Source organism: Mesoplodon mirus (assembly GCF_964341445.2).
Source record: "Mesoplodon mirus genome assembly, chromosome: 5".
NCBI classification, from domain to species: Eukaryota; Metazoa; Chordata; class Mammalia; order Artiodactyla; family Ziphiidae; genus Mesoplodon; species Mesoplodon mirus.
The window spans coordinates 34354500-34380325 of record NC_138980.1 but is presented as its reverse complement, the minus strand read 5'-3'; the positions used below and the strand labels follow the sequence as shown (position 1 = coordinate 34380325).

General features: G+C 56.5%; 2 protein-coding genes across 5 annotated transcripts; one reads left to right on the top strand and one right to left on the bottom strand.

Moving 5' to 3' along the window:
- The first annotated feature begins 694 nt into the window (after positions 1 to 694).
- Positions 695 to 2794, top strand: MRPL54 (mitochondrial ribosomal protein L54). Its single transcript, XM_082621547.1, has 3 exons — positions 695 to 858; positions 1499 to 1655; positions 2243 to 2794. Exons 1-3 carry the CDS (start codon positions 741 to 743, stop codon positions 2373 to 2375), a joined length of 408 nt encoding a protein of 135 aa, XP_082477673.1. The 5' UTR covers positions 695 to 740; the 3' UTR covers positions 2376 to 2794.
- A 4850-nt stretch (positions 2795 to 7644) lies between these two features.
- On the bottom strand, positions 7645 to 17797 carry MBD3 (methyl-CpG binding domain protein 3). Of its 4 annotated transcripts, none has more exons than XM_082621545.1 (6): positions 17511 to 17797; positions 11895 to 12054; positions 11192 to 11290; positions 10250 to 10340; positions 9613 to 9790; positions 7645 to 8496 (listed from the first exon to the last, which is right to left on the bottom strand). In XM_082621545.1, the coding sequence occupies exons 1-6, from the start codon at positions 17618 to 17620 to the stop codon at positions 8286 to 8288; spliced, it is 849 nt and encodes a 282-aa protein (XP_082477671.1). In that variant the 5' UTR covers positions 17621 to 17797; the 3' UTR covers positions 7645 to 8285. The 4 variants fall into 4 exon arrangements, with proteins under 4 accessions (XP_082477671.1, XP_082477669.1, XP_082477672.1 ...); XM_082621543.1 differs by having other exon boundaries at positions 11192 to 11329; positions 17511 to 17792; XM_082621546.1 differs by having other exon boundaries at positions 11192 to 11329; positions 17607 to 17789.
- Positions 17798 to 25826: the final 8029 nt, after the last annotated feature.

The following is a 25826-nucleotide window of genomic DNA, read 5'->3' as shown; positions in this document are numbered from 1 at the left end:
GCGCTAGATGTTGGGACAGTGAGTTCGAATCCCGAACCTTCATTTACGCACAGTGAAAGCTCGGACTGGCTTCTGAGCCTGTTTCCTGAACCGCAAAGTGCGGTTTAAAGCCACTGCTTGACTGCTACGGCTTTGTTCATTATTCCAAGGAATGGCAGATGGGAAGAAATGGGACTGGAAAATACTAAAGGAGCGTGAGAGGCGGACTCTTTCGACTCCAGGGACACCGGAAGCGACGCGGGGACCATATTATAAACAGACTTCCGGTGTGGCACTCAGTAGGGCGGCCGAATGGCTCGCCTGGCTTAACTTTACCTCCCTAAACTTCAGGCTTCCTCGATTGTAAGGATAATAATAGTACCTACCTCCTAATTAAACGAAATCGAGCTAGTTACAGATTTAGCAATAGGTTTAGAAAATAATGAGCCTAATAATAGTGTTAACTTTTATTAGTTCTAGGTTTTCAGTAATTGCTCATTGACTAGAATCAAGGATGTATAAGTTGTGATACTTAAAGTAAGTGATAAGTAACTGAAGGGCAAGAAGTCGGACATCCTTTGGAAGTCGCCTCGTGCAGCACCTGGGGATAGCTACAAAAGTTTAAAGAAATCACAATTAACGTATGCTTACGGCCGGAATACTACATTTCCCATAAATCTCTAGGAGCCTACAACTCCCAAGCACCCCTCGGCCGCAGACGTCCTCCGGAAACGTGCACGTGCAGGCGGCCGGGACACGTCATGGCGGCCAGGCGCCTCTTCGGTGCTATGTGGAGCTCGGCCGGCTGGCGGGTTTGGGAGTTCCCGGATCCCGCCGCTTCTGTAAGACTCCATGTACGAGATTATGCCAAGAGACCGGGTGAGCTGGGTTAGGAGGGACCAAGTTGGGAATGGTAGGGACATTGGGGAGTTGGTAGTGCGCAAGCGCTGGTTGGGGAGGCACGTCCTAGAGTCAGCGCGCAAGCGTAGAGGCTAAGCTGTATGCGCAGGCGCAGTTTGAGGTACCTAGGGCGCCATTGGACTCAGCGCGCAGGCCCAAGGGTTTTTTGTTTGTTTGTTTGTTTTATGTGGGGGCGGGGGTAGGAGTAGGTCATGGACTTGGGTCCCTATGACGTTTCTGCCTCCAAATCAGTCACCTTTGGCAGGTTATCACCAGAAATTGGGACCCATCTAAGTATTAAAACCAAAACAAGGTTATTTAAATTTTCTCTGGTTACAGCCTTGCCCAATCTCCTTTGTTGAAAGGAGGGATTTGGCAGACGTGAGGTTTTAAAGGCAGAGCAGCCAGCGGAGGCTCTTTTTTCGTGAGATAAACAGAAGGAATGAAAATGGGAAAGAGGAATGACTTGGTTACTCTGAATATCAGTGTCATTTAATGCAGTATCCGTGTCCCAGTTAAAATCATTTTGAATGCAGCAGACAGGGTCCAGCCAGGGCGGAAAGGGACGGCTGGCCTCCCGAGGGTGGAGCTGGGCTGAAATGATTCTCCCCCACCGTAGTCATTAAGGGGGGCAAGGGCGCTGTGGTCGGTGAGGCCCTGAAGGACCCAGAGGTGTGTACAGACCCCATCCGGCTCACCACGCACGCCATGGGTGTCAACATCTACAAGGAGGGCCAGGATGTGGTCCTGAAGCCGGATTCCGAGTACCCTGAGTGGTGAGTGGGCCAAGACTGGGTACGGAGGGCCTGGCTAACCAAATCTGAGGATCTGGGAGGTGGTGTGTGAGTCGACCTGAGTGGGTGGACAGAGCTTTAGAGGTGGGCGGGAACAGCCAGTGCAAAGTCCCCAGGCAGAACTGCACCTGGTTTATTAGTGGACCCCGGGAGGCAAGGTGGAGAGTAGGGGGAGACAGGGCAGGAACTTGATGGAGCCCAGCTTTCAGGGGGCTGCAGGGGGAATTTTGCTCTTGGCCCTGAGAGCACTGGCAGGATGCAGAAGCCGTTGCCACCTGCCAATCCTTCGAGCTGGGGAAGGTTTAGAAAGGTTGAGTGAGTGGGTGGGGAGGCCTTACAGGTGGGCAGGCGGCACGGACAAAGGCCAGGAGGCAGAAGGTTTGGCGTGCGCCCACCTCAGATCCCAGCACCCTTGGGATGGGGGCGCTCCCTTGTTCCACAACCCGGCACCCCCTTGTTCCATGTCCTCAGGGTGGGGAGGGACTGCCCTGAGGTCAGGGGGTCTGGGGTGGGGGAGTCGCGGGGAAGGGGGCTGCTCTGCAACCCCGACTCCGCCCACTCCCCGTCAGGCTGTTCCAGATGAACGTGGGTCCCCCCAAGAATCTGGAGGAGCTGGACCCCGAGACCCGGGAGTACTGGCGGCTGCTGCGGAAACACAACATCTGGCGCCACAACCGGCTGAGCAAGAACCAGAAGTTCTAGGGGGAGGGACCAGAGCACCCTGACCCTCCAGTGACCTGGAGATGCTCCCCGAGCCCACCCCCTGGACTTTTTTTTTTTTTTTTTTTTTTTTGCGGTACGCGGGCCTCACTGTTGTGGCCTCTCCCGTTGCGGAGCACAGGCTCCGGACGCGCAGGCTCAGCGGCCATGGCTCACGGGCCCAGCCGCTCTGCGGCATGTAGGATCTTCCCGGACCGGGGCACGAACCCGTGTCCCCTGCATCAGCAGGCGGACTCTCAACCACTGCGCCACCAGGGAAGCCCCCCTGGACTTTTTATTTTCTGGAAAAACAGACTTCTCCGAGAACAGAGGAGACTACCCCCCTCACTGGGGTTAGTGGGTGGCCCCTACATTGAGGCTGAGTCAGGGCCCTGGGGGCCAATAAAGACTTCTTGGGGCAATTGTTGGCAGGCTCCAGATGCCTCTGGGTGTTGTCGCATGTCAGGGGCAGGCAGTGGGGAGGTGGGCACTTCAGACCCAGTGGTCCCGTGGCCCAGCCTCCACCCTCAATGATTGCTGGGCGTCTGCAGGTCCATCCATCTTCCCCCTCCCGGCCTCACTGAGCTGCTCACCCTCATTCCTGGAATTCCTAGCGTTGCCCAAGAGGCCCCAACCTCCATCCTCGAGGGGGAGGGTTTCCTAGCCAAGCCGCTCTGGGGTGCACTGGACTCACACCTGAATCAAGTCATCCCGAGCAGACGAGAGTCTGTGAGCTTCAGGAACTGAAATGTCCAGGGGTACGGTCTGACTTCAGGCACGGCTGGATCCAGGTGCTTCAGTATTTAGCTATGTGGCTCTCCGTCTCTGGGTCCTTTTAACTCCAGTGGGTAGTTCCCTCGGGCAGGGGTGGCTCCAGGGCTTCTAGCTGACACCCCCTATCCAGTTCAGCAAGCCCAGCCAGAAGGAAGGGACTTCTCATTCCTTTCTGCCAGGGTCACGGGTTATCTTCATTGGCCAGTCACTTGAGCCGAGGGACCTGGGCCTACTCATTCTCCTGTCCATCCACCCCCACTGGTGCCTACCAGATTGAAGGAAGCTGGAGGACACACACAGTGCCAGGACCACACTGCTTGGGGGGCTGGACCAGGGCCCTCTTGCCCTCCAGGCTCCTCGAGAGCTGGACGGGTCGGGCAGGGCAGGGTCCCCGAGGCTAATTCTGTGTGATCCCAGGAAAATGAGGGCCCTTATCCTCTTAGGAGGACTCTGCCAGGCGGATTACCCCACACCTGCCCTTGCTGGTGGCCTGTTCTGAGCAGGCGGATCGCCCCGACCCTCCCATGGTTCCCCATGGCTCTCGGTAAAAACAGAAGTTGTAATGGCCATGGGCCTCACTGTTCATCCAACGTGCCAGGCATGGTGCTGCCCCTGGGCCCTCTGCCTGCACCTCTCTTCCCCCGGATGTTCTCAAGGCTCCCTCTTTCACCTCCAGGCCTTTGCTCTGATGTTGCCTTCTCTTTGACGCCTCCCCTGACTACCCTATTAAGTTGCAACCCTGCCACACATTCCTGATCGCCCTTCCTGGTTTTATTTTTCTCCCAAGCACTCATCACCAGCAGGTGTTTCATGTTTTACTTATTTTTAAAATCATGGTTCCTGTCTCTCTCCCACTGGAGTGGCAGCTCCACTAGGGCAGAGATTTCTCTGCTTTGTTCAGTCGTGTCCTCATCGTAAGTTGGATGGGTGGACAGATGATTGGATGGGTGGTTGGCCTGGCTGCTGCAGTGTAGACAGCACACAGGCCATCGGGTTCATGCGTGAGGTGCCACCTGAGGTTGGAGGTGAGCAGGCCAGCTGAGAGCCCCAGTGGGCAGGCGATCTGGGTGTGAGGACCTAGAAGTGAAATTGCTGGAATGTCCTGGTACCTGTGGAAACTTCCTGGACAGAGCCTGGAACGAGTGGGGTGCTGCCCCCGACCCTGCCTCACGGCACTCTCCTGTCCTGACCCTGGCTGCCCCATCCCATAAGGAGATGCCCTCTCATGTGGGCACTGGGCCAGCCCCAGGCAGCAGTGACATCCCATTCCTTGCCAGCTCCCCCCTCCCCCCAACCTGGAGTGCAGCTCAGCCCCGGGAAGGCCAGTCATGATGCCTTCGTGAGCAGGACCACACACCCCCATCCGAGCAGGTGGGACCCCAGGACGGTCCTTGGAGGCTCCCAGGGGGCGGTGTTTTCCACCGAGTCTGGCCTCGGCTGTGGCGCATCTCAGGTGGGGTCGGCAGGGACGTGGTCAAGGACAGACTGGGCTGCAGGTGACAAATGTCTGTTCCAACTGACTTAAGCAGAAGAGGGAATCCACTGGCTCAAAGTGCAAAGTGTGGGCGAGGACAGGGTCCTGGGGAGGCCCCCCTCGCGGCCCGGGTTCCTCTGTGCTGAGCGGCCTTACTCTTCTGAGCAGATCCGTTTGCCCAGCGGCTCGTACTCTCTCAGTTCCAAGTCCCGGGGGAAACAATTTCTTTTCCCAAACGGTTTCAACAAGAAGTCATGGGCCTGACAGCACCCGTGTCCCCTGCATTCATTGGCAGGCGAATTCTTAACTACTGCGCCACCAGGGAAGCCCTGTGTGGGTTTTTGTTTTTGTTTTTGTTTTGTGGTACGTGGGCCTCTCACTGTTGTGGCCTCTCCCGTTGTGGAGCACAGGCCCCGGATGCGCAGGCTCAGCGGCCATAGCTTACGGGCCCAGCTGCTCCGTGGCATGTGGGATCTTCCCGGACCAGGGCACGAACCCGTGTCCCCTGCATCGGCAGGCGGACTCTCAACCACTGCGCCACCAGGGAAGCCCATGTGTGGTCAATTTTTGACAAGACCTGATCTTACAGGTGTCGCCCACCCCGCCCCCCGCCAAGGCTCAGAACCCGTGTTCTAGATGGTGTGGATGGACATGTTACCTGTTGCTCTGTGCAGTCATGGCCCCCAGCCCCATGTGGCCAGGACAGCTGAGGAGCGCAACATGTAATTTGTTGTCACCAGTTTGAACTTTCCAGCCACGTGGCTGGCGGGGGGCCCCAGTGGACTGTTCCAGAAATCCGAGCTGGCCCCTCTGCTCCAGCCGGTCTTGCTGCCTCTTCTCTGACTGGGAAACTCCCAACTTGTCACCAGGGATCGTTGCCTCTGGTCACCTCCAGCTCCCTTGCTCTGCAAACCCTGATGCATCCTGAGCTTGGCCAGTTCTAGGGCTTCTGTAGCAGCTGTTCATTCCCCTTGAGGGGACAGTGGGGGACAAAGCCCAAGAGGCTGGAATGAGCTGGGGATGAAAGAAGAGATGGTGGAAGCTGAGGCCATGTGGCCAGGGGCGGCCTCGACAAGACAGGAAAACTTGTCGAGGCTAATGTACCCCAAAGTCACCCTGGGACCTGTGGACGTGTCACCTCACGGGACAGAGACTTTGCAGGAGGGATTAAGTTAAGGCCCCTGAGATGAGGAGGACCCTGGATTCCCCGAGGGACCCAGTGTCATCACAGGGTCCTTGTAAGAGGGAGGCGGGAGGGTCAGAGGCAGGGAGAGAGGGGAGATGCTGCGCTGCCGGCTGTGAGGATGCAGGAGGGGCCGCGAGCCAGGGATGCGGCGCCTCTAGAAGTTGAAGGCGGGAACTGATGCTGCCCTGGAGCCTCCGGAAGGACCCGCCCTGCCCACACCTGTGGGACCCACACAGTAAGGGTGAGGAGGGTGTCCAGGCAGCTGGGGAGGGACCCTGCTCGCCCTGGGCAAGGCAGACCCTCTGCTGCCCGCAAAAAAACAATCTGGGGTGCCTGGGCAGGTGAGGGGCCAGGGTTCTCCCAGCTCCCGCGCCCTGGCTTTGGGTCGGGAGAAAAGCCAGCAATGACCACCTGACCAGGGGTGGTGGGGCAGCTGAAAAGGGGGCCGGTGTGGCTGATGTCCCAGCACCGCCCTCCCCAGCCACCTGTCAGCACTGGCCCAGGCCTGCAGGGTCAGCTCAGCTGCACCCTCGCCCCTGCCCCTGCGCTGGGCTGCGAGGAGCCCCTGCTGAACTCCCGGCGTGGACCCCACTGACAGGTCCTCTTCTCTCCCAGGAAGGACGTGGGTGCACCTGGCATCAGCCCCGCCCCCACCCGCAGATTGGGCAGGGGCCTCCGAGGGAGCTGCGGGGACTGTGCAGAAGGCACCCAAGTGTGCCAGCTTTCTGGAAACCTCCACACCCAGCTCACGCCAACACTGCTGGGGCCTGAGTGTCAGGAGGCCCCACTTGGGGCCATGGGAAGCCCACCTGTCTGGGAGAGGCCAGGGGTCTGCCATCCCCTCCCATCCCCCAACCCAGGGCAGGAGGATGAACTTCAGGACAGGCAGGCTCCCAGTGCTGCGACACAAAACCTGGGATTCTGATAAACCAAGGCCCCAGACCACGTTCGCCCAACACACTTTATTCAACACCGCCCACAGGAGCCTCCCTCGGGCCCGCGGCCTGTGGAGGGGCGGTCCTGGGGCCCGTGATGGCCTGGACCCCGGCAGTGTCACTGCTGCCACCACAGTGCAGCGGCCGCGGTCCTCAGGGCTTTGTGCTTTGACTGGACTAGGAAGGATGCAGTCAGCCCAACCTCCTGGGCCAGAGTCCTTGGAGGGAGTGGGCAGCGAGTCCCACCCCCGAGGGACTCCCACTGCCACTGTTGCCCCGCCGGGCAGGCCACAGCACCCCAGGGTGTCTGGCCCGATGAGGCAGCGACCCAGGCCCCGCCCCCCCCCCCGACAGTCACGGCCGCGCGTGTGGCAGGGCTGGTGGGCCCTGGGGCCGTAGCGGCCCCGGGTTTGTGTCTCCAGGCTGATGGAGGGGCTGGGGGCCACCCCAAGGGCATTCCTGGGGCTGAGGGAAGGGGCCTGGCCCGGGGTCCACTCAGGGTAGCAGAAGCTCCCCTGGCCCGGGGCACTCGCTGCAGGGAGGGACAGCACGACTCTGACTGCCTCCAAACCCCATGCTCCACGGAGGCCACTGCCCAGGCCCGGCCAGGAAATGTGCCTGGGATAGGGATGCAGAGGCCCCCGGTGGTGGGAGGCCCCACACCTGCCAGATCAGTGCCACTGTCCCTGTTCTATGAGGCGAGACCGAGGCCTGGAGGTCAGCCGATGGCGGCGCTGGCCTGGAGCCTGGGCCGAGTCCGGCCGTGAGCAGTTAGTTCTCTGTCCGCGGCGCTGACCATCAGGCTGGGCCGGGCTGCAGACAGCGAGGTCTTCAGGCGCTGAGGCCTGAGTTCCTGTCTGTGTGCAACAGACAGCAGGTTAAGCAGCTACGTGGACATCGGCCTCGCCTCTACCATGAGTTTTACTGAAGGAAAATGTCCGGGTTGTGCCATTTGCTCTTGGGAGCACTGTGCCCGCCAGGTGGGCCCCGGGGAGCCATGCTGCATCCCCTTCTGGAAGGGCTGACGGGCGGTCCGGGATACCGTCCCTCACGTGTGCAGGTCAGGAGGGGAGACTGTTCCACAAATGTTTCTCCAGCCCCGCGGGGAGCCTCGCAGGCGGCCCAGTGGCAGCTGTCCTGTGCGAGAGGTCCAGGGCAGCAGCCACGGAGACCAGGCTGGCCTGAGTTCAGTGCGGAGCCATATGACCCCGAGGAGGGGCAGACGTGGGGGGGGTCCATCGGGCAAGAGGCCATGCTTCAGCCATGTCCCCGTGGCCCAGGGGAGGGGACACGCCTGGGCAGGGTGAGAGCCGAGTCTGCAGGTGGCCCCGTGTAGGAGGGCAGGCGGGTGGGGCCCGTGCAGGGACAGAGAGGGCGCCATCCGTGCCTGGCAGGCCGTCCTCCTTTAAGACAGGTGCTCTCGGGAGGCGCCCGGCCCAGCACTGCTGCCACTGGCACAAGGCAGGTCCCAGGGACCCGGACCACCCCTCACCCGTGGTCGCTGCTCACGCGAGCTGGGGCCTGGGACCCGGCTAGTGCCCGCTCTACACGTGCTCCATCTCCTGGTCCTGGTCGGGCCCCTCCTCCTGGTCCCCGTCATCCTCATCCCCGTCGGTGCCCGCCCTGTCCAGCGGCGCCTCGCCGTCCCGGGCCAGCTCCTCCACGTGCGCCAGCATGTCGGCCATCAGCGCCTCCTCCAGCCGCTTGCGGACCTGCTGCACCAGTTCCTCCTGCCTCCTGGGGACACAGGAAGACCTGCTGGCCAGGGCATGTCCATCTCTGGGGAGATGGGGGTGCTGCGAGCGCCCTGTCCAGACAGACACCCCCATCCCCAGCACAGCCCGCAGGCCCTCCCCAAATCAGCGCTGCTGAGAGGGTGGCTGCCGGCCCAGGCCAGGGACCCCCGTCCCCTCCCTGCCGCCTCTACGGTGCCCCCCTCAGCACGTGGACCTGACTCTGTGCCTGTCGCTCCCCTCCACCGGCCACGAGTCCCTCCTCCCGGCAGGACCACAGCCACGGCCACTGCTGGACCTGACACCTGCGGTTCCTACCTCACTTTCTATTTCTGCAAGTTGTGCTTTAAAGATCTGCCTGGACTTTTCAGACAGTCGTGCTCTTTTCCTGCCCTTTTCCTAGGGATGAGCCCTGTGCATACACATATGTGAACATGCACACGTGTATATGTTTGTGTACGTGTACATGCATGTGCAGTGCATGCATTTGTATGTACACGTGTGTACCTGTGTGTGCATATGTGTGTACACATGTATGTGGTCTCACCGCCGTGTCCTCGCCTCTCTCGGGGCACAGAGCTGCCCTCTCGCACCCACCTGGCTTTTACCTGCAGTCCCGAGACTGCCCCCCACAGCGCTCCAGGTGCAGTTGCTCTGCCTTCTAGACCCTCTTGTGGGTTCCTAAGCAACCCCCCCCCCCCCGCCTTCTCCCAACCTCAGCTGTGAACTGATGTTTCAAAGCTGAACACGAAGCATGTTCTACCCTCTCAGCACCTCTAGATGTTTCCTGACCAGGACCCACTTCCAACCACCTTCCAGGAGGCCCTCCCTGACAGCTCTACCCGCACCTGGACACCACCCACGGGGTCCTGGCCAAGCACAGGCCCAGCATTCAGGGCCCGGGACGCATCCAGCTTCCCCTCAGCCCACCCTACCCGGTCCTGCATGTGCCAGCGCCCTCTGACCCAGGGCCTCACAGCCCACGTGCATCCCTGCTCAGGGGAGCCATCGCAGGGCCAAGAGCCCCGTCCTCTCCCGCCCCCACAGGCTGCCCCACCCCCCAGGCGCCCGCCTGTCTGAACCGAGCCCTCCCCCGGCCACTTCCACATCACACCTGGACACTGGCGGGGGGAGCTACCTGATGTCCTCGTCGGTCACCATGAAGGCCTTGCAGAGTGGCTGGGCTGTGTTGAGCCACACCCCGGGGTTCTTTTCCACGGCAGCTGAGAGCTGCCCGGTGATGGGCATGGTGCTGGTGTGCAGGGCGCTGGCGATGGCCGAGAGCAGCGTCTCATCTGTGCAGCCGGGACCCACGCCTGCCGGGCAAGGGAGGGTGGTCGCTGCGGGCACCAGCCTTGCCCCCTCAGCCCCGATTTCATCCTGAACCTCCCTTTACAGCCAGCCCTGCCCGGTCCTGCGTGTGCCAGGGCCTCACAGCCCACGGGCAGCCCCGCTCAGGGGAGCCGTCGCAGGACCAGGAGCCCTGCCCCCCAGGCGTCTCCCTGTCTGAATCGAGCCCTCCCCGGCCATTTCCATGTCACACCTGGACACTGGAAGGGGGCAGTCACTCCCACGACATACAGGCAGACAACTACCCTCTCAGGGACAGCAGGGATGCTTTTATGGCACGGCAGGGAAATCAGACCCCCGAGTGTTTTCAGGACCCCGTGACCAGACGCGGCCCCAGCGTCAGGTGCAGCCGGGCTGGCCCCAGGCTGGGGGAGCACGGGCCTCATCCCTCCTCCATCTCCCCGCTGCCCCCCGCAGGGGGTCACCTTGCAAGCCCTTGGGGAGGTCCATGGTCTTCACGAGCTCCTCCGCGATGTCAAAGGCATTCAGGCCGCTCAGCTTCTTCTCCCAGAAGAGCTGCCGCCACACAGATAGACGTCAGGCCAACGGGATGGCTAGGCCACCTGCTCCCAGAGCAGGCGACCCTAGGCGGCCAGGATGGGTGTCTCAGTGTGACCTCTGACCCCCACACTTGCTGGGGCTGCTCGCACCCCAGGGTCCTCGCAGGGCAGAGAAACCCAAGCCCCGTTTCCGGCAGGACGAAGACCCAGGACGTCAGCTGTGCCATCGGACCGTCTGTGGCTCCCCTTCACCCTGGAGTTGGGGGTTGGGAGGTCCAACCTCTACCCCGGGCCGAGGGCAACAGCCCCAGCCAACCCCTGCCACAGCCCGAGCAAGCGCTGTCCATGGGCACTGCCTGGTGCAGACAGGGGACCCAGGAGCCCCCGGACGGGTAACAAGCTCACACCCTCGACCGCACCTCCAGACTCTGGGGAGGGGGGCGACAGGCAGCCCCACAGGTTTCTGACCTGTTACCTAGAGGGCTCCAACCCAAATGGCACAGCACCCAGGGTGGCTGCCCATGGCGGGGCCCATGCCCTGCAGGGTCCCTGAGCGTCTCCCCCTCTGACGGCCACGGCCCCCTGCTCTGGCCTAGCACCTCCACACCCCGCTATCTACCAGGCGTTTGTAAAGATGCGTGAAAACACGGCTAAGGCTCAGTTTTTGGAAAACAGATCACTAAACTGCATTTGTGGGATCTTATCAATCTGTTCAAGACAGCGGCCGGCCCGAGGAGGCCCCGCATACGCGTGTTGGGCACTGGTGCCCACAGGACTGTGCCCCGGGGTGACGGCTCCTGACCGCGGCGCTGGGGCCCTGGGCCCGCGGACTCAGCTCTGAAGAGTAGACCAAGCGCCGGAGCTCACCTGCCGGGGCTGCTCCACGGCCTTCTGGGGGTCGCTCTTCACCTTGTTGCTGGGGTGGTTGGTGATCTTGGTCACTGGCTGCTTGAAGATGGACGCCGTCTGCCTGACCGGGAGGGCCGTGTTCAGGTCGGGCTTGCCCTGCAGGGTCGGGCAGGGTCCTCAGCGGGCTTTCCCCGTCAGCGAGAAAGCCGTGCCCCGCAAGGGGCTTCGGGGAACAGGCCCCGGTCACCAGCACACCCCGTGGCACCCACGGATCCAGAGGCAATGCCAAGCCCAGGCCCAGCCGCTTCGCTGCCCTCAGTGTGGCCGCAGCGGGGGCTCTGGACACACACCTGCCCTCTCTCACAGCCACCCACCCCCGCCCCTCACCTCCCGCCCCTCTCACCTCCCGCGCCTCGTTCTCCGCAGAGCATGGGCCTGGGGGCGCCCTGGCCACCTCTGTTTTGCAGCTGGGGCAGGGAACAAAGTCCCCTGAACACGCGTCCATCAGAGACCCACAGACACACTGGTCACCAGGCACCCAAGTGTGGACCAGAGCTGAGCCGCCTCCCAGGCCCCGTGCCCGAGCCTCTCCTGGGGACAGATGATGGGCGGTTTCCTGTCTTCTTTCCCACAGCTGCTGAGCTTCCCCCAGTGAGTAGCTAGGTCTCTAACTCCAGGACGGTGGGTGAGCCCTACCCAGCAGTGGTCGGTGTGGGCTCACCTTGACCTGGCTCGGGGAGTCATAGCGCACCCGCTGCCGGCTCTTGTTCATCTTGCCCATCAGCATCTTGCCCGTGCGGAAGTCGAAGGTACTCAGGTCCATGGAGCCGCCCAGGTAGCGCGCCAGCTGGGGCTTGCTCCGGAACTTCTTCCCGCTCGGGCTGCGGACACAGCGCGGTCAGTGGAGGGGGGGGGCCGGGGGGGCCCAGGCCAGGCCGGTCCACCCTCTCCCCAGCGCAGCAGATGCCGAGGCCGAGAGCAGGGATGGACGCCCCGACCTTCGGAAGGATGGGGTCCAGCCCTGGGAGCCTGGCTGGAGTTTCTGGAACATTCCAGAAGCAGAATCTGGCCATGTTCTCGAGAAAAGACCCAAGGACAGCAGGTCCATTACAGCATTATGGACCTGTCCTGGGGTGGGGCTGGGCTGTAAAACCTCAGTTTTGGGGCCAGGACACCAAAGAGCTGTCCAGGCAGGACCTGCTGGGAAAGCCTGAAACCTGGCTGTGAAGCTCTGCCATCCTGCTCACCCCATGGACCAGCGCAGGGGACTCGCCTTTCTAGAAAAAGCTAACGCCAACCTCTAGCTGCAGTGCAGACTCAAGAGTTCATGCTACAGGTGACCAGAACGGGACCCAGTGAGCATTAATAATGACACGTCCCTGGGCACGGGGACTCCTGCAGCCACTTTGGGAAACAGTCTGGTAGTTCCTCTAATGGTTAAACAGCAATTCTACCCCTAAGTATCCAAGAGAAATCAAAACACATGTCGACATAATAACTTACACCTAATTACTCACAGCAGCATGACTCACTGGGCAGAGTGAAAACAGCCCAGATGTCCCTCCACACATGGGAGCATCACTCAGCCATGAAAAGGAAAGAAGCCCTGACACTTGCTACCACATGGATGGACCTTGAGAACATCATGCTCAGTGAGAGAAGCCAGACACAGAAGCACACACAGTGTGTGATTCCATTGATGGGAAACATCCAGAACAGGCAAATCCACAGACACAGAGAGTGGGTTCCTGGCTGTCAGGGACTGGGGCTTCTCTCTGGGGTTATAGAATGTTCTGGAATTAGTGGTGATGGTTGCACAGCCCTGAATGTACTAGAAACCAGTGAATGGCACACATGAAGCCTCCAGCAGGCCTGGCACCCGTCTAGGACGTCCCTGTCACTCTCCATCTGAGGCTAACGAGAGCCTGCACTTTGCTGACCTCCCCTGAGAGCCTCTAGGCTGAGCCTGAATTCAAGCCAGCACACGTCCGCCCCCTCCAGGTGTCCCTGGGCACTGAGGACAAGTGGCAAAAGTGGGAAGAGTGGAACCCGTTCCAGCCCCACCAGGGCCTCACCTGGGTCAGGGCCAGCCCCACCACCTTGGGTTCTGAGACTCCCGTGGACTCTTCTGGAAGATCCATTTTTCCATTATGCTCTGTGCTGGCTGACGTGAACAGAGTCCACGTGCCTGGAGCAGCGGAAAGGACCCTGAGTCCCGACTCTGGCTCCAACTATGGCCACAAAGAGGGCCAGGACCCTGACAAGCACTCGCCAGCACTTCTTGGCCTCCAGTCACCCCACCTGCTGCTGTTCTGCTTTAAAAAATGCATGAGGACAGGGAAACAGAAACGCAGAACTGTAGATTAGGGGCTGGGGAGCAGGGCTAAGGGCAGAGATAGTTAAAGGTCTAGGGCTTTTCTGAGGGGAGGAAAAGGCTCTAACTTTGATCGTGGTGGTGGCTGCAGCTACCTGTGAATTGTACGCTTTAACACGGGTGAACAGTATTGCATGTGACTCCTACCTCGATAAAGCTGTCACAAAAGTGAACGCAAGACAGAGAGTGGATGGGGGCTACGAGGAGCTGGGGAGCTAATGACACAGGGCTCATTTTGGGGTTACGAGAACGTTCCGGAACTAGAGAGTGGTGATAGGTGCATGAAAACTGCTGAATTGGACACTTTTAAAGACTGAATCGTATGGAATGTGAACTATATCTCAATTTTAAAAACAGGTTTTGCAGATCTGTATTGGGACAGAAAAATGTCTGAGCTGTTTTATCCAATGAAAGAAAAAAACTTCTGTAGTAAAACCACAGGTGTAGAACAAAAATGAGCACTGCGGTCTTTCTCCGGAAACAGGCCTACCCGGTGGGTAGACAGGTAGCCAGAAGCCGGGCAGAGAGCAGCCCTGGGCTGAGTCGGTGGGACCCTGAAGCATTGGGGCCATCATGGGGATGGAGCCAGCACCAAGCGCAGAGCCCAGGGCCTGGGCCGGATGCAGGGCTGTACAGGGGTGATGAGTGGGTGTTGACCCCAGGCCTATAAGGAGGCTTGTAACCTGAGATGCCCAGTGAGGCCCAAACAGCAAGATGAAGCTGGTTCTGGCTACGCTGAGCCCGCTGCCCAAGGAAGGGGGGTCAACCTGCCGAGCACCTCCTGCTTTCCTGAGTATTTGCACCTTTAAAATGACCTCTGGGGTCTTCCCTGGTGGCGCAGCAATTAAGAATCCACCTACCAAGCAGCTCGAGCCCTGGTCCGGGAAGACCCCACATGCCGCGGAGCAACTAAGCCCATGTGCCACAACTACACAGAGCCTGTGCTGTAGAGCCCACGAGCCACAGCTACTGGGCCCGCGTGCCATAACTACTGAAGCCCACGCACCTAGAGCCCATGCTCCACAAGAAGAAAAGCCAACGCAATGAGAAGCCCACACACAGCAACAAAGAGTAGCCCCACTCGACGCAACTAAAGAAAGCCCGCGTGCAGCAACAAAGACCCAATCCAGCGAAAAATAAATAAAATAAATAAATTTATTTATTTAAAAAAAAAAAAAAAAAAAAGAGCTCTGGGACTTCCCTGGTGGTCCAGTGGTTTAAGCCTCCACACTCCCAAGGCAGGAGGCGTGAGTTCTATCCCTTGTCAGGGAACTAGGATCCTGCATGCTGCAATGGTGCAGCCAATAAAAAAAAAAAAAAAAAGCTCTGGAAAGTCCCCTCTATTCCACACACCCCAAAGAATGACGCTAACTTCCAAGTCCTCAACTTCTTGCCTGGATTGTAAATGTCAGGCAGGGAGATGATTTTTCCAAAGAAAATGCTCGGCTGTAACCAGATGCTCCACCCCCATCTCCCAGTCCTCAGGGCCAGGTCGCCAAGCTGGAGGGGTGTGTGGGTGAGTCCTACAGAACGGTCTGTGAGGTCGCTCCACCTCTCCTGCAAAGAACACACTGGCTCTCTCCCACTCTCTGGACTAGCAAACCAAGGTTCCACATCCCTAGGGGCAGGGCTAAGATCCAAGGACAGGTCTGTCCGACTCAACAGCACCGGAGATCTGCTTTCCCTCTGCATTAAGGAACCAGGAAGGGACTTCCCTGGTGGTCCAGCGGTTAAGACTCCGCGCTCCCAATGCAGGGGGTGCAGGTTCAATCCCTGGTCAGGGAACTAGATACTTATCCCACAACTAAAAGATCCCACATGCCACAACTACAGATCCCGCAAGCGGCAACGAAGATTCCATGTGCCGCAACTGAGACCTGGCGCAGCCAAATAAATAAATATTTAAAAAAAAAAAAAAAAAACAGGGAAATCCATCTGTGCTCCCTGCCTAGTCACCTGGCTCGGCATCAGGTGGTGAGAAGGCCAAGGGCCCACATTCCAGAAAACATATCACATCCCCCCCAGATCTCCGACCTGCTGGGACAGGGTAGGTCACCCACACCAGAGACCTGGGAGTGGCACTGGACCACGCACCCCGCATCCTGTCTCAGGCCCTCACCTCTCATTGGAGCCGTGGGAAACCTGAAATTCCACCTGTCCAGCCCCAGTTTGGAGCCCTTCCCTACCACCAGACCCCTATGCTCGGGGGTGGGGCCATGGAGCGGGGTCCCACTTGACGGAAGCCCGGAGAGGTTCCCAGGCAGGTGGGGACAAGAGGTGAGGCAATGACGGGCTGCGGCCCTCTAGCCACGCTGGCCCTGGTTCAGCTCCTGAGCCTCCTCACAGGCTGCTGGTGCTGCCTGGACCCTCCTCCTGGCTCCACTGCCAGGGCTCACCTCTGTGCTGCCTCCCCAGACAACCCCTCACTGACCCGCCCCCAGCTCGACCAGGCACTCCCATCATCTGCCCCTCACAGATCCCCACATCTCTCTGCATATGTCATCACCTGTTAACTATGAAAGCAAAGGGATGATGGCTGGGGTACCAGCTGTCACCCAGGAGGGGAGGGCCCAGGTCTCACTCCCATGTGAATGGCCAGGACAGACACCCAGCATGTGCTGCAGAGGCGTCTGTTAAATTAACAAAGGACTAGAGGAACAGAGACCTGCCTCAGTCTTCAGACCTAAAAGGAAGAAGTGAGAACACAAGTGGGCTCAGAATTAAATGAGGGGAGGTGGTGAGAGGCCTCTTTACGCACCCAGAAGGAAGCTTTTCTAAATAGCCAGCGAGGGAGTGACGTCACAGACAGCCGCAGTGAGGGGGAATACACACGTTTCCCTAAAAGATGATGATCGTAACCCCACTATTTCACGCTTGACATTACGGGAGGGGCAGCCAATTACAGTACACACTGGAGGGCCACCAGCACTCTTTGAACACTAGAACCTGAGCTTGTCCTGGATGAGCTGCCATCCTTACCCTGCTCATTTCCTTCACTCCTCCCAAAACGGGGACAGCAAAGGCCCAGGACCTGCTGCACCCCCACCCCAACACCTGGCAGGCATTCAACACGTGGCAGGTGTCCCGCCTGCCTTTCTTTTGTCAGGGTCCTAAAGCAAAGGGGAGGAAGCCATCAAGCCTGGCTCAGAAACAAAAGCATCTTCCACCAATCAGGAGAAAAAAAAAAAGGAAGGAAAAGGCAAACAGCAGGTGGTTGACGGTCTGGGGCTGGGCTTCCAGCCGCCTACTGACTCTGTTTCACTGGGGGTGGGGGGGTCCCTGCCACCTCTCTCAGGCCAAGGGCAGCCCTCCCCCCAGTCTGGGTGAGGGAAGCTCACAAAGGCCGCGTCCCCGGTCTGGCGACTGGAGAGGCCACTACCCACGGTGCCCAAGGATGGGGGAAGGGCGGCTCTTAAAAGACACGCAGCTCCAGGACCAGGCCATCCTGTTAAGGGCCTAGGAACCTGCATCCCTAGGCAGCCCGCCCTGGTCCCCCAGAGCAAACCCTGCTCCCTGAAACCCGGGATCCCCACCCGACCGAGGCTGCGCGCGGCCCCAAGAGCGCCCCACGAGGACCAAAGGGACAGCCCAGCCCCCACCCCCGCCTCCCAGCGGCGTCTGGCCCGCGCCGGGGTGCCCCTTGCCCAGCCGGCCGCTTCGCCGCGGCCGCGGAACAAAGGCCGCCGCCAGCCCGGGGCCGGTCCCAGGACCATGCGGCTGAGGGGGGAGCGCAAGCACGCTGAGCGAAGGCTTCGCCGGGCACGCACGCGCACTGGGACCGGGCCCGCCGGGCACGCACGCGCACTGGGCCAAGCGCCCGCCGCGCGCCGGCACGCACGCACGCATGCACGCACAACGCACGCGCGGGGCCCAGTCCGCGGCCCGGGTCGGGGCGCCCAGGCCGCCGCAGAGGCCGCTGGGAGGCGCCCGCTGGGGCCCTGCCCGGCCGGCACGTTCATTCACCTATAGTAAAAGACATCCCTGTGGCCGGCCGACAGCCCCGACCTTCTGGGCACTTCTTCCCTCTCCCAGCCCTGCGGGAGCGCCGGGCACTCCCACCTCTTCCGCTCCATCGCGCCCGGCTCCTCGGCCCGCCGCCGCCGCTGCCGCCCGGACCCCCGCTCGCCGCCGCCGCCTCAGCTGCCTCCGCCGCTGCCGCCGCCACTTGCCGCGGCTGTTCCGGCCCGTGGGCCTCCGCCCTCCGCCCCCAGCCGGGCGCGCGCCGGCTTTGCCGCCCTTTCGGCCCCCTCCCCGCGCTCGCCAGCCCCCGCTCGGGGGGCCCGCTCCGCCCACCCGCCCGCGCGCGGGGCCCCGTGCTGCGCAGGCGCCGCACAGGTCCCGCCCCGCCCGTGGCCTCCGGCCCCGCCCCTCGGCGGCGGCGCCAATCAGCGCGCGGCCTGAAGGTGGGGCCTGCGGCGGCGCGCGGCTCGTCCGCTCCGCGCCTGCGCCCTGGCCCGCCCGCAAGTGGCTCGTGGTCCCTGCTTGCAGCTGAGCTGTCAGCCTTGGTCTCTCTCCCGCGTCTCCTCCGAGGCTCCGTCTGTGTCCCGGGATGCCCGTCCAGTGCCGGACCGCCATCCCGGCCGCCTCCCTGGTCTCGTCACTGGCATCCGCGTTTAGGGTCATTGTCGGTGACCACCCACCTCCACACCCCAAGGCCCACCCGACGCTTTAATGACATATCAGAATCCGGCCTCCTCTTCCTGCCTCCTTAGTCCAGCCGCTTTCTGTCTCCTGGGGCTTCAGGCCCTTACTTGGGAATCTCCCGCTCCCCCTTGTGTCCCCTCCCCCTCCCCCAGGCCCTCTCCTGCCTGCCCTGCTCCCCCAGGGCAGAGCCTGGCCGGCCCAGGGCAAGTACTTAAGAAAAGACTGCTGAGTGAGTGGCCGGAGCTGTGGGCAGTGCCAGGAGCGGTTCGGGCCTCCCGACGGGCCTGTCCTGGCGTCGGGTCCCTGGGGGAGGGGGAGGCTGCGGGTGGGAAGGCCCTGGGCTCCCCCGAGGGCAACAGGCCTGGGCCGCGCACCTGGAGCTCCCTGCAGGTGTCTTCGCAGCCTTGGGGCCCCCCAGGTCCCTGCTCTAGTTGGAGGCGGGGCTTGGGCGGGACACCGAAGACCATGGCCCGCAGGTGTCACTTGTTTATTTATATTAAGTCCCCGGGTAAGTGCAACTTCTCAATTCCTTAACGTCCCTTTCCCTCCTGGGTTCCCCAAGGGGTAGCTGGGCTGCTCTCCCACAGACAAAGGGCATAGTGGCCGGGAGGCACCCTGATCGGCGAACGGTCACCTCGTTACAAAGCTGGTTCGGGGCACTGTATGCCTGTGTGCAGGTCAGGCCCAAACCCAGGGCTCCCGGACCTGGCCTTCCACAGAGGGCAGTGCTGGTCGCTGTTGTGTTTTCTCCCAGCGTGTGCGACTTCGTTTTAATTTAAAAATCAAAGTTGCAAAGATAGACGCGTGCATTGTAATCAGTGAAACCACGTGAAGACGCTTAAAGGAAAAAGTTCTCAGCCTTCCTGTGACAGGAGACCCCAGCCCTGCTTTTACTTCTCTTGGGTGCACACCCAGAGCTGGAATTACTGGATCACGTGGCGATCCTACATTTTAATTTTTTGTTTTGTTTTTGTTCATTTTTTGAGAAGGGCAAAACATTAATATATTTTTTGTAACTTTTATACAGTTTTCAAAGTGTGCTTTCCATTTACAGTTATTACTAAATATTGGCAATATTGCTCATGTCCTACAGTACATCCCTGAGCCAGTCTTACACCCAACTGTTTGTACCTCCCACCCCCAACCCCTATGTTGCCCCTCTCTCCCTCCACTGGTAACCACTAGTTTGTTCTCTGTATCTGTGAGTCTGCTTCTTTTTTGTTTTATTCACTAGTTTGCTGTATTTTTTAGATTCCATAGATGACCAGTATCATAAAGTATTTATCTTTGTCTGACTTATTTCACTGAGTGTAATACCTTCCAGATCCATCCATGTTGATGCAAATGGCAAAATTTCCTTTTTTATAGGTGAGTAATATTCTATTATATATATGTACCACATCTTTATCCATTCATCTGTTGCTGGACACTTAGGTTGTTTCCGTGTCTTTGCTATTGTAAATAGTGCTGCTCTGAACACTGGGGTGCATGTATCTTTTTGAATTAGTGTTTTTGTTTCTTTTGAATATATACCCAGGAGTGGAATTCCTGGGTCATATGGTACTTCTGTTTTTAGTTTTTGCAGAAACGTCCTTATTGTTCTCCATAGTGGCTGCACCAATTTACAGTCCCACCAACAGTGTAGGATTCCCTTTTCTCCACAACATTCTCACTAACATTTTTTATTTGTAGACTTTTAGATAATAGTCATTCTGACAGGTGTGAGGTGATACCTTATTGTGATTTTGATTGGCATTTTTCTGATGATTAGTGATGCTGAGCATCTTTTCATGTGCCTGTTTCCCTATGTTTAATTTTTTGAGGAACTGCCAGACTGTTGTCCACTGTGGCTGCTCCATTTCCCATTCCCACTAGCAGTGAACAAAGGCTCTGATTTCTCCACATCCTCCTTTGTTATTTTCTGGGTTTTGACAGTCGTGTACCCATGGACACGTGATGTTGGATTTGACCTCATGGTTGGATGATGGAAATGCAACGCCTCCACCTCAAAAACCAGCCCCGCTGGTCTCACTTGCTTCTCAGGGAATCTGACCCCCACAGGCCCAGGCTGACCCCAGAGCATAGACAGTGGGTCTCTGGGTGTTACTTGGCCCGAGCCAAGGACTATCCTCAAGGGACTGGTCCAGAGGCCTGGCCGGGAGGGTGGCCGTGACCCAGGGTGCTGGCGGCAGATGCAGAGACGAGAGGCCAGGAGGCCTGGATGGGAGGGATGGGGGCTGCCCAGCTCCTCTCCCGTTGGGCTGGGCGCTGCTCTTTGAAATAAACTCTTTGCCCAGGCCTGCTGGCCCAGTCCCCAAGCAGATGCCTTCTGCCCGTCTCCACAAGGTGAAAGATAGAAATTAAACCAGGAGGTGCCATGTGAGGACCTTGAAAAGACTTTCGGAGGCAGGGTCTCTTTGCCCTGCAACTGCTGCCATTGGGGCCAGTGCATTCTCTGTGGGGTCATCCTGGGCACTGCAGGGTGTGGAGCAGCATCCCTGGCCCCGCCCACTCATGCCAGGAGACCCCCCTGAGTCGTGACAACCACAGATGTCCCCAGCCAAGCATTCCTGCAAGCTAATATGAGGCATTCATGGCACTTACCTTGGGCAGAAAATTTAGTGGGCGCCAAAAACTTCAAGATTAATGGCAGTTAATGCAATATTTTAACAATCCGAAATGAATGCAAAAAATCCATGATGAACAAAATGTCAAAAAATTTTTAAATTTTATTGAAGTATAGTTGATTTACAATGTTGTGTTTAATTTCCGCTATACAGCAAAGTGATTCAGTCATACATATATATATTTTTCATATTCTTTTCCATTATGGTTTATCACAGGATATTGAATGTATTTCCCTGTGCTATATAGTAGGAACTTGCTATTTATCCATCCTATATATAATAGTTTGTATCTGCTAATCCCAAACTCCCACTCGATCCCTCCCCACCCTTGGCAATCACAAGTTTTTTCCTCTGTGTCTGTTTTTGTTTTGTAGATATGTTCATTTGTGTTGTATTTTAGATTCCACATATAAGTGGTATCATATAGTATTTGTCTTTTCTCTTTCTGACTTACTTGGTATGACAATCTCTAGTTGCATCCCTGTTGGCTGCAAATGGCATTATTCTTTTTGATGGCTGAGTAGTATTCCATTGTATATGTACCACAACTTCTTTATCCATTCATCTGTCGATGGACATTTATGTTGCTTCCATGTCTTGGCAATTGTACATAATGCTGCTATGAACATTGGGGTGCCTGTAACTTTTCAAATTATAGTTTTGTCTGGTATATGCCCAGGAGTGGGATTGCTGGATCATATGACAATTCTATTTTTTGTTTTTGTTTGGCCACACCATGTGGCTTGTGGGATTTTAGGTCCCCGACCAGGGATTGAACCGGGGCCCTCAGCAGTAAAAGCACGGAGTGCTAACCACTGGACTGCCAGGAAGGTCCCTATTTTTAGTTTTCTAAGGAACCTCCATACTGTTCTCCATAGTGGCTGCACCAATTTACATTCCCACCAACAGTGTAGGAGGGTTCCCTTTTCTCCACACCCTCTCCAGCATTTATTATTTGTAGACTTTTTAATGATGGCCATTCTGACTGGTGTGAGGTGGTAACTCACTGTGGTTTTGATTTTCATTTCTCTAATAATTAGCGATGTTAAGCATCTTTTTGTGTGCCTATTGGCCATCTTTGGAGAAATATCTATTTAGGTCTTCTGCCCATTTTTCGATTGGATTGTTTTTTTTTGTTATTGAATTGTAGGAGCTATTTGTATATAAAATGTAAAAAATTTAAATACAGATTGAACAGTACTGTGCCATTTTAAAGTGAGACAAAATGAGGAAGATACGCCCTTTATACATTTTTTAAGGCAATATTTACTGAACACCAACTTAGTACAAGACATTATAGGAAGGTATTTTTATTTTATTTAGTTATTTTTAAATTTAATTTAATTTTAATTTATTTTTTGGCCACTCAGCGCAGCATGTGGGATCTTAGTTCCCCGACCAGGGGAACCCACACCCCCTGCATTGGAAGCACAGAGTCTTAACCACTGGACTGCCAGGGAAGTCCCCCTTTATACAATATGTTTTTATGTAGTTTTTTTTTAATAAGTTTATTTATATATTTTTGGCTGCGTTGGGTCTTTGTTGCTTCGTGCGGGCTTTCTCTAGTTGCGGCGAGCGGGGGCTACTCTTTGTTGCAGTGCATGGGCTTCTCATTGCGGTGGCTTCTCTTGTTGCAGAGCACGGGCTCTAGACACACAGGCTTCAGTAGTTGTGGCTCGTGGGCTCTAGAGCACAGCCTCGGTAGTTGTGGCGCACGGGCTTAGTTGCTCTGCAGCATGTGGGATCGTACCGGACCAGGGCTTGAACCCGTGTCCCCTGCATTGGCAAGTGGATTCTTAACCACTGCGCCACCAGGGAAGTCCTTTATGTGGTTTTTGATGGTTAACTTTCCCCTCCCTGAACACTGAAGTGGTTGAAAAAGTATTGAAATGTTGAAAAGGAGTTGTATGAAAACTCACAGAAGTTTAAGCCTAAATACTGTACTTAATCCGAACCTGAAGTTATTAGAATTTTACTTTTTTGGCTTTCACAGAAGCAAACTCAGATATTTTCATTAAAACCATTAGCCATTACAAAAATACATAAAAACTCTTGTATAGGGGCTCACATTTCCTTTTGTTTCAGGCTTTGATGGGGGGCTGTGGGACTGTCCACATCTGCATGAGTTAGAAATTTTTTTAAAATTGAGTAACTTATCTCAGAATCCATCACTTATAGGTATTTAAGTGGCATCCATTTATGTCTGAAATAACATCACTCCACAGATACTGTTATAATGGCAAATGACAGGAAATGAATGTCCTTTGCTAATAGACTGGTTAGTAAATGTTGGTACCAGGCAGCCGTTTAAAAACTGAGGATGCTGTGGGTTTTTTTATTTAATTGAGTTGTAGATTTATAACGTGTTAGTTTCAGGTGTACAGCAAAGTGATTCAGTTATACACATGTATGTATATTTTTTCATATTTTTTCATTATGGTTTATTATAAGATATTGACTATAGTTCCCTGTGCTATAGAGTATGTTCTTGTTTATCTATTTCATTTATAGCAGTGTGTGTATGTTAATCCCAAACTCCTAATTTATCCCTCCCTTCCCCCCTTTCCCCTTTGGTAACCATAAATTTATTTTCTGTGAGCCTATTTGTTTTGTAAGTAAGTTCATTTGTATCATCTTTTTAGATTCCACATATAAGTGATATCATATGATGTTTGTCTTTTTTTGGCTTACTTCACTTAGTATGATCATCTCTAGATCCATCCATGTGGCTGCAGATGGCAATACTTCATCCTTTTTTTATGGCTGAGCAATAGTCCATTGTGTATATGTACCACACTATCCATTCCTCTGTCCGTGGACACTTAGGCTGCTTCCATGTCTTGGCTGTTGTAACTAGTGTTGCTATGAACATTGGGGTCCATGTATCTTTTTTTTTTCTTTTAATAAATGTATTTATTTATTTTTGGCTGCATTGGGTCTTTGTTGCTGTGCGCAGGCTTTCTCTAGTTGTGGGAAGTGGGGGCTACTCTGTGTCGCGGTGCACGGGCTTCTCACTGTGGTGGCTTCTCTTGTTGCGGAGCACGGGCTCTAGGCACACGGGCTTCAGTAGTTGTGGCTCGCGGGCTCTAGAGCGCAGGCTCAGTAGTCGTGGCGCACAGGCTTAGTTGCTTTGCGACAGGTGGGATCTTCCCGGACCAGGGCTCAAACCTGTGTCCCCTGCATTGGCAGGCAGATTCTTTTTTTTTTTTTTGTGGTATGCGGGCCTCTCACTGTTGTGGCCTCTACCGTTGCGGAGCACAGGGTCCGGACGCGCAGGCCCAGCAGCCATGGCTCACGGGCCCAGCCGCTCCGCGGCATGTGGGATCCTCCCGGACTGGGGCACGAACCCGCGTCCCCTGCATCAGCAGGCGGACTCTCAACCACTGCACCACCAGGGAAGCCTTCCATGTATCTTTTTGAATTAGTGTTTTCATCTTTTCCAGATATATGCCTAAGAGTGGAATCACTGTATCATATGGTAATTCTATTTTTAGTTTTTAAAGGAACCTCCAAACTGTTCTCCATAGTGGCTGCTCCAGTTTACATTCCCACCAACAGTGTAGGAGGGTTCCCTTTTCTCCACACCCTCTACAGCATTTGTTTGCAGACTTTTAAAAAATATTTATTAAAAAAAATTTTTATTTATTTGGCTGCTTTGGGTCTTAGTTGTGGCACGCAGGATCTTTCGTTGCAGGCTTCTGGTTGGGGCACACAGGCTTAGTTGTCCCACAGCATGTGGGATCTTAGTTCCCTGAACTAAGATCGAACCTGCAACCCCTGCACTGGAAGGTGGATTCTTAACCACTGGACCACCAGGGAAATCCCTTATTTGTAGACTTTTTCATGATGCTTTGTGCTTTCCAAAGTGGCATGGCTTCCAGGAAATAAGCCATAGGTGGAAAATGTTTGTGCAGAAAAGTGTGTAAAACATGCCACTACTTGTGTTAAAATATACAAAGCTGCTGTGGACTGAAAGCGTCTCCCTGAAATGTATATGCTGACACCCTAACCCCCAGTGTGGCTGCATGTGGAGATGGCCTCCCAGAAACAATTAAGGTTAAATGAGGTCAGAAGGGTGTGGCCCTGGTCCCCTAGAATTAGCATGTCCTAAGAGTCCCTGGAGAGCTCACTTGCTCACGTCAAGGAGAGGCCACGTGAGGATGCAGTGAGAAGGGGGCTGTCTGCAGGCCAGGAGGCGGGCCCTCGCCAGGAACCAACCCTGCCAGAACTGAGCTCAGACTTCCAGCCTCCAGAACTGTGAGACGTTCATTGTGTAGCTTAAGCTGCCTGGCCTGTGCTTTGTTGTGGCAGCCCAGACAGACTAATAAAACAGCTCTTCTTCACAAATAGAACGTTTCTAGAATTTTCCAGAACTTGGCAGGAGTTGGAGGGAACTGCCTGTATGCAGTATATCCTCGTGTACCCGCTCATTTTTGTATCCCTGGTGATGGTTTAACACGTCTACAGGTTCTGATGCTCCTCCCGAATAAGGTGTGGAGCAGGGGATGGCCTGAGAGTCCTGAGTAGGTCATAAAAAGCACAGAGGCTCTTCCCTGCCTGCTCTCGGGCTGCTGTGTAGTAGAGAGGCTCAAAAGCAGCGTCTGGGAGGCCCATGTGGGGAGGAGCCAAGTGAGGGGGCCTCCTGGAAGCCCTGACTCCCCACCCCACCCCGGTGCCACCCTTCATCATGCAGCCGATGCCTCTACTGCAACCTGATGAGGGACCCTCAGCCAAGAACCCCCCAGACAGATCACTCCCAAATTCTCACTGAGAGATAATGTTTGTCTTGAGCCATTAGGTCAAGGATAACTTGTTAAGGCAGCGATCGATAAAAACCCCGTGCAGGTATTATCCACTAAACATCTGAAGTAATCAAACCATGTCTGCCAGCCACTGGGAAACTGCAGATTTGCAGTTTTGGAGTTGAAAGCCTCCCCGGGTCATCTGGGCCCCTGGGCCTGCAGTCAACATAACCAACCAAGCCCCAGCATGAGCACGTGCAGGCCAG